The sequence below is a fragment of the Schistocerca nitens genome, chromosome 1 (genome assembly GCF_023898315.1).
Source record: "Schistocerca nitens isolate TAMUIC-IGC-003100 chromosome 1, iqSchNite1.1, whole genome shotgun sequence".
In the NCBI taxonomy this organism is placed as follows: Eukaryota; Metazoa; Arthropoda; class Insecta; order Orthoptera; family Acrididae; genus Schistocerca; species Schistocerca nitens.
Window position 1 is genome coordinate 602279297 of NC_064614.1, and position 13419 is coordinate 602292715.

The 13419-nt window shown below is 38.1% G+C and overlaps 1 protein-coding gene across 3 annotated transcripts in view; it reads right to left on the minus strand.

Annotated features, from left to right (window-relative positions):
- LOC126256619 (uncharacterized) overlaps positions 1 to 13419 on the minus strand; it is a 504533-nt gene that overhangs the window by 109596 nt on the left and 381518 nt on the right. For all 3 annotated transcript variants that reach the window (XM_049955496.1, XM_049955497.1, XM_049955498.1), the window contains one exon: positions 7125 to 7203. In XM_049955496.1, the coding sequence (XP_049811453.1) occupies positions 7125 to 7203 (79 nt within the window). The remainder of the gene's footprint in view (positions 1 to 7124; positions 7204 to 13419) is intronic.

Below are 13419 nucleotides of genomic sequence, written 5' to 3' on the forward strand. Positions count from 1 at the left end.
GGGGTGAGGAACAGTAGAGGGAGTATAATTTTTTCCTTTGTGCTCAGTGCTGAAAACACACACAAAATGTTCCATTGAAGCATTGGTTTACAGATTTATTCCATTCCTGTTCACAAGTGGTACTTATATGTAGCAAATAATATGAAACTCAATTAAGCCAGTTCTGATACAAATAACCAACGAAAAAGAGAGGAATGACATTTAAAATAAATTCACGTTTTACATCACAAACAATATCAATTAGCTGCACAAGAGAGTAATAAACTGAACACTGTGTACAATAAATTAGAAGTTAAAAAAAAAAGTTGGATCAAACCTAACTTTGATGGTAAAATATACTTCAAAATTAGTTATTCGACAGTTTTTTAATTTAGGTTCTGATGAAAATATATGTGTGTGTTTCAGCTGGAAGCATACTGTTGTTTATCTTGAAGCTGAGCTTCAAAGTCTGTCTCAATAGGGTTCAACTTAATTCTCAAGTCTTTCACACTAAGTCTGTTTCCATATTTATTTTTAATATACAACAATTCTGAAAACCCATTTTCATGCATGTAAGTCATAACAAATGGTTCCAAAAATTGATGAGAAGGGTATTCCATTTTTGTTCACATCCAAAAAGAGAGGAGAGTTTTCTTTTTCAAAGCATCTACCATTGATATGTTGCTAGTCATTTTTGTCATGATTACTTCTTTTGGCAATTTTCCTGAAAATAGATTTTGTATCCAGTCACAATTTGTGTAATCTTTGTAAAAGTACTTTTCAAAACTTTTTTGTAGGATCTCTAAATATAATTTGTTTATAAAAATATAATAAATATGTAAAAATCTTCCATGTGAGCTTGTTCATTGTCTTCCAAAAATTTATGGAATGTAAAAAAGTTATTGTTCTGTACTTCTGAATTAAAGCAAGTCTACTTTCTTTGGAAGCTGATATTTTGTTCCCTGCTAAGTAGTTGTGCCTTGTCCTTGTGGTCCCACATTCAAAATGTAAACCGTGCCAAAAGTATCTGCTAAACAATAGCCACTGATCAACTAAAAAATTCTTCACGTCACTGTTTTTGTCACTGAGAAACATAAAAACCCCAAACCTCAATTCAAATATTCAGTTTAAAATCTTGTCACGAGAGAGCCATCTTACTTCAGTATGAAGAAGCAAACTTTTAAATTTACCCCTCATATATTCACACAATATTGTGAATAGCAGTGAGTTTAGAGCCCTTGCCTTGATGAAGTTTATAACCTTTACAGTGTCTGCCAAAACAACAAGAGTTTCAGGCATATTCCTGGAAGCCAATGCTTTTTGGTGTATTAAATAGTGTGTGCTTCAACAATTGGGTGCAATTTTCTTCACTTTTGCTACCAGATCTGTCAGGTGACAATATATTGTCTTGCCCCATCTATACAAATAACTACATGTAACAATACCAGAGAAGGAAAGTTGCTACTCAACATATAGCGGAGATGCTGAGTCGTGATAGGCGCAACAAAAAGATTCACACGATTATAGCTTTCAGCCATTAAGGCCTTTGTCAGTACACACACACACACACACACACACACACACACACACACACACACACACTCTCTCTCTCTCTCTCTCTCTCTCTCTCTCTCTCTCTCGGAGACTGCTGACTGCTGACATAGGCCTTAATGGCCGAAAGCTATAATTGTGTGAATCTTTTGTTGTGCCTATCACGACTCAGCATCTCTGCTATATGGTGAGTAGCAACTTTTCTTCTCTGGTATTGTTACATTCCATCCTGGATTTTCCAGTTTGTCAAATAACAACATGTTTTTGCCAAGGAATACGTACTTTTAACAAATAAAAGTCAGTAATGCTAAAAATCTTTTCTGCTGTAGCATTTGAATCAACCAGATTGCAAAATAAAAACTCTTAGATCATCATGATAGTCATCATGTACAAAAGCAAGTAACTGTGCCATGTTTGTAACAACTGTACTCATGTCTGTTGAAGAACAAACTAAGCATACTTTTGCAGTTGTAATAATGTTTATTTGAAGACTGGTCTTCATAAGCCATTGAACTACATAATAGGATAATGGAATTTTTGCATATCTTTGGGAATTTTTTACCCTAAAACCACTTGGACAATGTCTCTAGCTGTGGGAGGTAAGAGACTCACCAACTGCGTGAGGTTTTTATTACTTTGCAATTCTAAAACTAACTTTTATCATGTTCTTCTAGTATCAGTGTTAGTAAAAATTGCTACACATTAGGATTCTTTCTTATAAAATGCATATCTCAACTGAAAATGGCAAATATTTACCATCTACTTCAGAGTTCTTATAACTTTAATGACGTTTGAATAAAAAAAGGCCTCATGCAAATGTTTACCATCTACTTGCGAGTTCTTAGAACTTTGATGACATTTGAATGAAAAAGGCCTTATGCATTGATTTGACAGCGTTTCTAAGCATACAATGCATTGGAGAATTGGTTCATCACTGGTTTGTGTACCAGCCTTTAATGTAACGCCAAACTGTATGTCACTTCATCATGACTGCGGTTAGGCATTGATTTAGGTTTTTAAATTGTATTCTTTGAGGCAGTAAGAGTTTCCTTGCTTAAAAATTGTTTCATGGTTAACTTAAAAACCAATCACAAGTAAGTCATACAATAAAGATAAATTTCACATCATAATTATAGCAATGAAGAAACAGCTTATTGTAATATGCACACACTCCGTTTCAAATGCAAACTTTCTTCACATCACACTGCCATTTAAGGTATCACCCAACAAAGTGACAATAACAGTAATAAACAGTTGACTGCATAATTACTACTGCAGTGCCACACATTGGTACAACACATTAGCTGACAGCAGTTGCAAAACAGCACGAGAACTTCCAAATAAACAATGACAAGATCAAATCAAAATATCGCCAATGTCAAATCAAGATGAAACATTCCCAGCCTACACAGGGACTACTAATGAATGGAGGAATGGGGTGGTTACAGTCCATCCTTCCTGTGTCCTGTGTACAGTCCAAAAGGAACATTCTGTGGTAAATCCATTTTCTTTATCATTCAGAAACTACTTTTATCAATCAGTTTTCTCATTATCATTTTGCTTTAAAAATGAAATGACGTAAGAGAACAATTTGATCTATAGCCTACCAGTACATGTTTTATTTATTTGTCTGTGTACCACCTGAAGTGTCCTTGTGTCGCCAATGGTACTCATACCATGGACTGGGAACCCCTAATGTTGGTGAGAGCCAGGATGTTTTCTTCACTAAACTAACTATAAATTCCTTTGGTCTTTTTGTAAAAAAGGAACTAGTACTCCATTTAAAATGCAAGAAAATTAAAAAAGAAGGGAAAAATAGCACATAAACTCAAAGCTCAAAGTAATATGAATGTTTTTCAGACATCAATTATATTTGCACTAATCAAACCTTAGCCTACAACACATCTTCAAATGTTGGGTGGGAGGGGGGGGGGTGTCTGTTTCAGGCAAAACACTAATTATAAATCCCATTTGACACTTTCTTCTCTAACAGCCTATTATGACTTAAAAGTCAGCATATGTTGCTGCAAGTATTCTGCATCGTCACTGCGATTTACTGTCATTCGTGAACTTTCAACTCATCAACAAGTTTCAGCTGAATTGAGACTCTCACCATGAGGAAACTGAATAACAGCACACCATTCACATTTTGTGTCTTAGACACGAATTCTTAGAGCTAGCAATGTAAGGGGCTAGAGGGGAGGGGGGGAAGGTCTCTATTAGAAGCTGGTATAGTAGTCAGCATTTTTTCCTGTGCAGAAAAACTCTTTTGAGTACAATGGCAGGGTAGTGGAAGGATAAAAAAGAGCTTTAATTCTGACAGCTGAAATTAATGGCCAGGAGGACAATGTGTTAACACATATTCCTCACGTTTTTTGGCTCATGAGTCTTCTGACTAGTCTGACGCAACCCACCGTAAATTCCTCTCCTGCACTAATAACTTCATTACAGAGTAGCAATTGCATCCTGCATCATCAGTCATTTGTTGGATGCACTCCTCTACAGATGTATTTACTGCTCCCTCCAGTACCATCGAGGTTATTCCCTATTATCGCAGTACATGTCTTACCACTGTCCCTTCTTCTTGTCAGTGTATTTCCATGTGTTCCTCTGTAAATGGATTTTGCAGAGAACCACCCCATTCTTTATCTTATCAGCCCATTTAATTTTCAACATTCATCTGTAGCATAATATCTCAAATGCTTTGATTCTCTTTGTTCCAGTTTTCCTGCTGTCCATGATTCACTATCATACAAAACTGTTCTCCAAATATACATTCTCAGAAATTTCTTCCTCAAATTAAGATCTATGTTTTATACCAGTAGGCTTCTTGTGACCAGGTATGCCCTCTTTGCCTATGCTAGTTTGCTTTTTATGTCGTCCTTTCTTTCTCCATCATGGATTATTTTGCTGCCTAGGCAGCAGAATTCCTTAACTTCATCTACTTATTGATAACCAACTTTGGTGTTAAGTTTCTCACTATTCTCATTTCTACTACATCTCATTACCTTTGTCTTTTTTGGTTTACTCTAAGTCCGTACTCTGTACTCAGACTGTTCACTCCATCTAATAAGCCAGCAATTCTTCTTCATTTTCACTGAGGATAGCAATGTCATCAGCAAATCTTACCTTGATATTCTTTCACTGTGAATTTTAATCCCACTCTTGAACCTTTCTTTTATTTTTGTCATTGCTTCGTCGATGTATAGATTGAACAGCAGGGGTGGACGCTACATCCCTTTCTCTCACTTTTTGGTACTAAATCACTGTGTCTCACTTTTAGTCTGAGCACTTCTTTCTTTGTCTTCCAGTCTCTCTCTTTCCCTCCCCCCCCCCCCCCCTCCATTGGTTCTGGTATATATTACATATTTCTGAACTTTGCCTATGGATTACTCTTATTTTTCTCAGAATTTCAAACTTCTTACACCGTTTTACAGTGGCAAATGCTTTTTCTAGGTCAACGAATCCTATGAGTGTGTCTTGATTTTCTTCAGTCTTGTTTCCATTATCAGGTGCAAAGTGAGAAATGCCTCTCTGGTGCCTTTGCCTTTCCTAAAGCCAAACTAATCGTCATCTAACAGATGATCTATTTTCTTTTACAGTCTTTCATGCCAGCAGCTTGGATGCATGAGCTGTTAAGCTGATTGTGCAATAATCTTCAATTTTTCTGCCCTTGCCATTTTCAGAATTGTGTGGATGATATTTTTCAAAGTCCGAAGGTATGTCACCGGCCTCTGAATAGTCATATGGTTGAAGTTCTCCTCCCCCCCCCCCCCCCCCCCGCCCCCACTGTTATTAGAACTTCTGATAGAACACTGTCTATGTATCCATAACTTGGTCTCAAATCTCCTCGAGATCTTTTAAATTCTGACTAATACTGAATCCACTACATCATCCACATTGACTCAAATTTCTTCTTCTATGGTGTCATCCGACAAGTCGCCCCCCATATGGACCTGCAATGTACTCTTTCCACTTATCCGCTCTCCCTTCCGTCTTCATCAGAGGAAATCCCATTGCACTCTTAGAATTACCATCCTTGCTTTTAATTTCACTGAAGGTTGTTTTGACTTTTCTATGCACTGAGTCAGCTCACCTGACAATCTTTTCTTTTTCTATTTCTTCCCATCTTTCTTGCAGTCATATTGCCATGGCTGCCCTTTACTTCCAAATTTCATTCCTAAAGGATTTGTTCTGCTGTTTTCCTGTCTTTCCCTGAACATTTTTTACTTCCTTCTTTCGTCCCTCAAAAATGGTTCAAATGGCTCTGAGCACTATGGGACTTAACATCTCAGGTCACCAGTCCCCTAGAACTTAGAACTACGTAAACCTAGCTAACCCAAGGACATCACACACATCCATGCCCGAGGCAGGATTCGAACCTGCGACCGTAGCGGTCGCGCAGTTCCAGACTGAAGCGCCTAGAACCACTCGGCCACACTGGCCGGCTTTTGTCCCTCAATTGAAGTACTTCACCTGTTAACCAAGGTTTCTTCGCAGTTACATTCCTTGTACATTTGTCCATCCAACATCTGTGATCATCTTTTTAGGGATGTCCACTCCTTTTCAACTGAACTGCTTACTTGGGTGTTCCTTATTGTAATACCACATCGCCAGCGAATTACAAACAGGTCTCATCATTCCTCACTACTTCAAGTAACGAACTTCCTTCCATATTGATTCTTTCACCAATTCTCTTAAAACTTCCGTCTACTCTTTTCATTATTAAATTGAGATCCGAGTCTATATCTGCTCCTGTGTACGTCTTACAATGTGACACCAGACTTCAGAATCTCTGACCGGTCGTGATGGACCTTCTTGTGTCTCTGGATCTTTTCCAAGTATACTGCCTCCTCTTGTGATTCTTAAAAAAGAGTATTCTCTATTACCATCTGATATTTATTGCTGAACTCAATTAGTGTTTCTGCTCTCCCATACCTACTGCCAAACCCATATTCTCCCACAACCCTTCCTTCAATTCTTTCACCTACAACCAGGTTCAAATTCTCCACACTCACTGAACACCCCTACATCTAGATTGAGTCTTTGCATTTCCTTTTTTCATTTCCTAGCTTTCCTACTATTTTCAAACTTCTGACATTCCACACTTTGACTTACAAAATGTTATCCTAGCAATTGGCTATTCCATTTTTTCTGAAGGTCATTCCCCCCTGGGCAGGCTCTTTGTGGAGATGTGAATGAGGAACTAATCCAGAATCTTTTGCCAATGGGGAGATCAAGAGATCTCGTAACACTTTACCAATTTACAGGCCACATTTTGTGTGGATACATATTACATTTCTTTAATGTAGTTGTTTCCACTGACTTCTGCATCCTCATGGCATTGATTGTCACTGATTCTTCCACCTATTACTGAATGATGGTGACTTCTTATGCTGGAAGTCTTCAACCGCCAGTGCCGATCAGTTTTATTCAAAATTTAAGCAGTGGCTGGGTTCAAACCTGGCGCCCAAGAAGCTTTTATTAGTAGTCAAAGACACTATACCTAGACTTCTACCACACACTGCCATCAAATTATGAATGCTTGAGTAGCTAGAATTGTACCAGAAAATAAAAGTTTTTTTATTACTTACTCGGCGGTCTATATATTTCCATTGTTGGCTTTCCTCTAATCGGCATTGCGTTCCTTCTTCTGTTTCCAAACTCTCTTTGCTGTAAAAGAAAGAGAATATTTGGGAATAAGATAGTATAACAACAACATTCAGAATGCAAGTAATGTTGACAATATGACACTGCATTAATTAAAAAGAATAGTGAAAATTGGGATTGAATCCATGAATCAGAAAATTCTCTTTAATGAATTAGTTATACTTCCTGAATACTGTTCCACAAAAAGAATGTCCTCTTTCATCCAGGTATTTCCATTTGAGTTCATGAAGTATCCCCACAATACTCACGTGTTGACTGAATTTACAGGTAACAAATCTGGCACCCCACCTACAAATCACTTCAATGTTTTCCTTCAATCTGATCTGGTGGGAATTCCAAACACTCTAGCAGTACTCAAGAATGGATTGTGCTAGCATTCTATACACAGTCTCCTTTATATATGAGCTACACTTTCCAAAATTCTCCCTATAAAACAATGTCGAGCATTTGCCTTTCCAACTACCAACCTGACTTACGCATTTCATTTCATACTGCTTTGCAATGTTATGTCTAGATATTTAAGGGATGTAACTGTGTCATGCAGCTCATTACTAATGCCGTATTTGAACATTATGGGATTATTTTTCCTACTCATCTGCATTAACTTACATTTTTCTACGTTTGGAGCAAGCTCTCAGTCATCACACCAACTAGATATTCTATCTATTTTGTATCCCCCTACAGTCAGTCAATGCCACCACCTTCCTGAATCACAGTGTCATCAACAAGCAGCCATAAATTGCCGTTCAACATGTCCATCATATCATTTTTGTATATCGAGAATAAGAGTGGTCCTATCACACTTCCCTGCGGCACTGCTAACAATACCGTTGTCTCTGATGAATACTCACCACAGAGGACAAAATACTGGTTCTATTACTTAAGAAGACGTTCAGTCACTCATATCTGTGAACCTAATCCATATTCTCAGACCTTCATCAACAGTCTACAGTGCGACACTGTATCAAATGCTTTCTGGAAATCTATGAATATGGAATCTGCCATTGCCCTTCATCCATGGTTTGCAGGATATCATGTGAGAAAAGAACACAGGTTGTACAAAGTTAAAGATGTCGTCATGAATTTTACACACATGTACAATGTATATGTACATGATGATACGGCAGCTATGTAAATATGATAATATAAATTAACTGTATGCAATACAAGTAATAAATACAAATGTAGGGCACAAAACATTGCTAGACAGTACACACCGTAAGATTCAAATAGGCAAAGTAAGAGTTAAGGAACAGCTAGTCATTAACGCAAATTCTATGTTTGGTAAGCAAACAGATGAATCAGAAAAATCACACCAACTACAGCGTTACATATTTTGAATTAAAGCCCTCCACCACACTTTTCTGTCTGTATTTGAAGGCTCATTTTAGCAACTTGTGTAGGGACTTTGGTACAGTTTTCACTAATAGATAGACTGATTCACAAGGAAAGTCTGTGTCCATAATTTATTACCACTACACTAGACAAGTCGTCAGGCAGTAGATGTTAAGTGCCTCCTGTTCAAAGTCGGGGTGAATCACCAGCACAAACAACATTAGCCCATGTTACTTTGTGTTCACAGTGAATGAATTCCAAGGAATGTAGTTGAGATACTATCATTACTGTGCAGTCTAGAAAGAATATTAGCAGTTTTAGAGTGATGAATCTGAATCCATTGGTTCCAAACCACATATTACACATTTTGAGGAGTTCTTCACTTTTCTGCTTTAGTTCTTCTGAGTCTCTCACTGCATGCCCAATTATCCTATAAACTCTGTCTTTTTGTATCTCTTGAATTCCAGCAATGTATATCATTGGTCCCTCTAGCACCATCTGCTGTCTACATGTCGGCCTGGGCACAACTTCATTTTTTGTTAAGTCATAATTTGTTTTCCACTACAGTTTATTCGTTGATATGTTTGTCTATATTTCTGTCTCCCCTTTCAAACAAACATATTTACATTACTCTTTGAACACCTCCCACTTCGAGTGTGTTGTAGCAGTTTACATACACCTGGTGCAGTGTACTACCACAAGACATAAGTGTAAAGACAGAGGTGGTAAAACATACTCTCAAAAGCTTTGGGATACCACTAAGTTGGTGGTAAGTATGCTTCCCTAGGACAACAAATGACAGATCAATTTTGTGGTAAGTATACTTCCCAAACCCCTTCCGAAACTACATTGGTGGTAACCATACTTTCCAATAATCATTAAAACACCATTGTTTGGCGGGATATATAATTCCCACTGTACTGAAAGCTATATTTCACAACAAACAGAAACTACAGCTGGTGTAGATGCAAGGAGTGGAGATAAGTGGTAACACATATTCCCTCAAACGCTATAAATATATTTAGTGGGATAGGGTTAAATTACTACATCGTGTGCCTACTAAAGTGATGAAATGTGACACACACACACACACACACACACACACACACACACACACACACACACACACACACACACACAAGGATTTAACATTTACAAGCTTTCAGTGGCAGTGGCTCCTTCTTCTGGCAGAAGAGTTGAAGGGACAGGAAGAGGGGCAAAGGAAATAGACTGGAGGGGTTCGAGGGAAACAGATACAGCTCAGAAAAGTCACACGGAACCCCGGGTCAGGGTACACCTAGCAGACAGAACGAGAAGGAAAAGTTGATAGTTGGGGACTGCACCGGACGAGATTTGAAAACCCGAGTGCTTAAAGGTGGAAGACAGGGTAATACACATGACAGAGATTACTATTAAAACATCATGCACAAGTTGTTATGAGTGAAATGCAAATTGCACTATATTTAACACAGGTGGGAGGGGGGGGGGGGGGGTTGGCAAAAATAGACAAGTCAGATAATGACAGATGTAGAAACTAAAATGTAGTAAAGAAAGGCGTAGTTACTGTGAATAAATGCTGAGACGGAAGGAATTAATGTAAATTAAGGACAGGTTGGGGGTGAGAACCAAGGACGTGTTGTAACGCTAGTTCCCACCAGTGGAGTTCTGAGAAACTGGTGTTTGGGGGGAAAATCCAGATGGTGCGTATGGTGAAACAGGTACCAAGGTTATGACTCATTTTGTATAGCATGCTCTGCAATAGGATATTGTGTGTTGCCTGTATACATCCTCTGCCTATGCCCATTTATCTGACTGATAACTGGGTGGTAGTGATGGTGATGTAAAAGGCTGAACAGTATTTACATAACAGCTGGTATATCATGTGTCATTTCACAGGTGGCTCTCCCTTTGATAGTATATATTTTGCCAGTTACAAGGCTGCTACAGGTGGCGACAGGAGGGTGCAGGGGGCAAGTCTTGTAGTGGGGATGGTCACAGGGGTAGGAGCCATAGGATAGGCAGATGGGTTCAGAAGAAGCATAGGATCTGATAAGGATGTAGTGAAGATTGGGAGGGCAACGAAAAGCTATTCTACGAGAGGTGGGCAAGATTTCAGACAGGACGGACATCATTTCAGGACATGATTTTAGGAGGTCCTGGTCTTGTTGAAGTAGCTGACTGATACATTCCAGACCAGGATAATACTGGGTGACATGTGGTGTTCTCCGAAGTTGTTTTTGGAGGGATCAGGAGTACCAGCCCTATTTATTCACAGTTACTACTCCTTCTTTTACTCCATTTTAGATTTCTGCATCTTTCATTTTTCTGACTTGTCTATTTTTCACCAACACCCCTCCCGCCTCTGTTACACACAGTGCACTCAGCGTTTCACTCTTATTAACTCATGCATGACATTTTAGAACTAGTCTCTGTCTTGCATGTTACCCTGTCTTCCAGATTCAAGCTCTCAGGTTTTCAAATCTCATCTGGAATAGTCCCCAACAATCAGTCTTTTCTTCTCATCCCATTCAGTAAATCTCCCCTTAGCTGGGATTCTGGGTGACTTTTCTGAGATGTACCCCTTTCCCTAAGCCTCTCCAGTCCCTTTCCTTCACCCTTCTTCGTTCCCCTTCAACTCTATTGCCAGAAGCTTGTAAACTTTAAATCTTTTTGTCCCCCCCCCCCCCCCCCCCCCCTGCCACCACTTGGTGAGTAGATTTTTTTTATCTAGCCACTTACATTATATTATCAATAACTGTTCATTTTCACTGAAATATGGTATCTATCCAACATAATCAGTTTTGTTTTCAAGTGTTTTCTCACAAAATTTTATCTGCAAGTTCTCATTTCCTCTTTAAGACATTTCCTACTTGTTTTGTTTAATTCAGAACATTCTGCCATGTTCATTTTATTGTATGAAACACTCAATTTTATTATGGGCCTGCCCAGCCCCACGTGAAATCAGTAAAAAAAAAAAAAAAAAAAAACATGAATTATTATTTTGCAATTTGCAATTATTGGTCATTTTAGCGCAGCTATTAAAAAAAGATAAAAAATTATAGAATTTTTGGATACTTTGTTTCTGAATTATTTATTTGTTTCCAAAATGGTGTGATTTTTACCCCATTTCGAATTTTTAAAATGGTCATATCTCAAAAACTATTTGAGGTGAAGCAGTAAAACGTATACCATTTTATTCAGTTTATAGTACGTTTTAAAATAGGCACTACTCAACCAAATGCATTAAACACTGAATTTCCCTAACCAAACTTAATATCATTCTAAAAATTTCAAATTCAGATGGGTCTTACACTATTTGTTAATGTCTGTGCCAAATTTATTGATAGTATATCAAAGGGAACATTTTCAGAGGAATTTTATTATACTGCAATTCACATTGCCAACTGTACCTCAGCTGCACATAGTTTGCAAGCTGGTTCATTCAGCTACAGTTAAAATGAAATTCTTTACTACTAATTAAGCTCACTTCAATTTATGATTTTCAAATTATACTAAATTATGCCATGTAACAAACAACATAAATACTGTAATGGATAGTAGGCCTTTTCCATTTTATATAATTTTCAGTAGTAGTTGTTCATATTTATAGAACAACACTATAAAGATCTATACTATCAATACATAATAAAACAAAAAACATTCCCTTATACTGAAGTAATTCACTTCAGTAGGGAAGAACTGTTGAAGTAAAATTAACAAAGTACTGGTGAGAGGAAGATGAGTGAGTTGCTGCAGGCACGTATTAACTCAATAAGCACATATGCTCAAGGGATAAAGTGGCAGAAAAGCATCCGTGTCATGATTTAAAATGCTTAGTCACCCAATAAAATGCTGAAAGGCACATGTTGGAATGCAACAACCAAGCACAGCGAATGTAGTGGAATACTGTATTTATCGCATTCACCTTTTTATTGGGCAAATTTAAAGTCATGACACTGGCACATTTGTGCCGCTTTGTCACTAGAGGATATTCACATAGAACTGAATCAAAAAAGCATCTAAAACAAGAGTTGAGGTGGTTTTCTGAACATTCATATTGATCAGTTGTGGAAGATCAGCATGATCAAATATGTACTTCCTTCCAACTGTTTGATGTATATTTATATATGTTATCAGTCACTTTTTCTATGTGACAAAAGTGATGAGAAGTGAGAGGAGAGGACAAGTTTACTTGAATTTGCCTATAGAAGCCGTGAGTGGCCTATTGGTCATTTTAAACTTAGGGCAATTTTTACATCTTCCACTATTTCTTAATAAGAGTCAAAGCATAATTCTGCTGCTGGTATTTTCAAATTTCCCCACCATATTTTAATGAAGGTCACATAGGCTGTGATGTCACAGAGGTTGTGAGGGTGACTTCAGTACCATAACAGCCAACATATTAATGCATGAAATGGGAACTTCCATCTTGGATTTTAAATTTCCCACAATTTTTAACTTAGGATGATTGGGCTCGGAAATTCTAAACCTGAGATCCAGTGCCCATGGTTCGTGGGGCAGGTAGAGGTGGTCTGAGGGGGAGGGGTCAGGGAGAGTGTAGGACAACTGCATTATTACAACATTTTAAACTTTGATTTCCCACCAACTTATATTTAGTATACATGGGGGGTCTAGATTTCTGAACTTAGGATTCTGTGCTCATTGTCCATGGGGGCATATAAGGCAGTGTACAACTCTGTATGCTTGTGGCCAGATATCGTGAGGTGGCCCAGCAGCAGGACCAGTAGAGCAGTAGGCGAGGTGATGTAAGCATGCGGTCGGTGACTGCAGTGGCCCTTAGGGACATGAGCTGAAGAGATCCTCCTGCATTTAAGTTTACATGAAGATAATCATTCCTATCCTATATAATCCCAGCAACAGTGA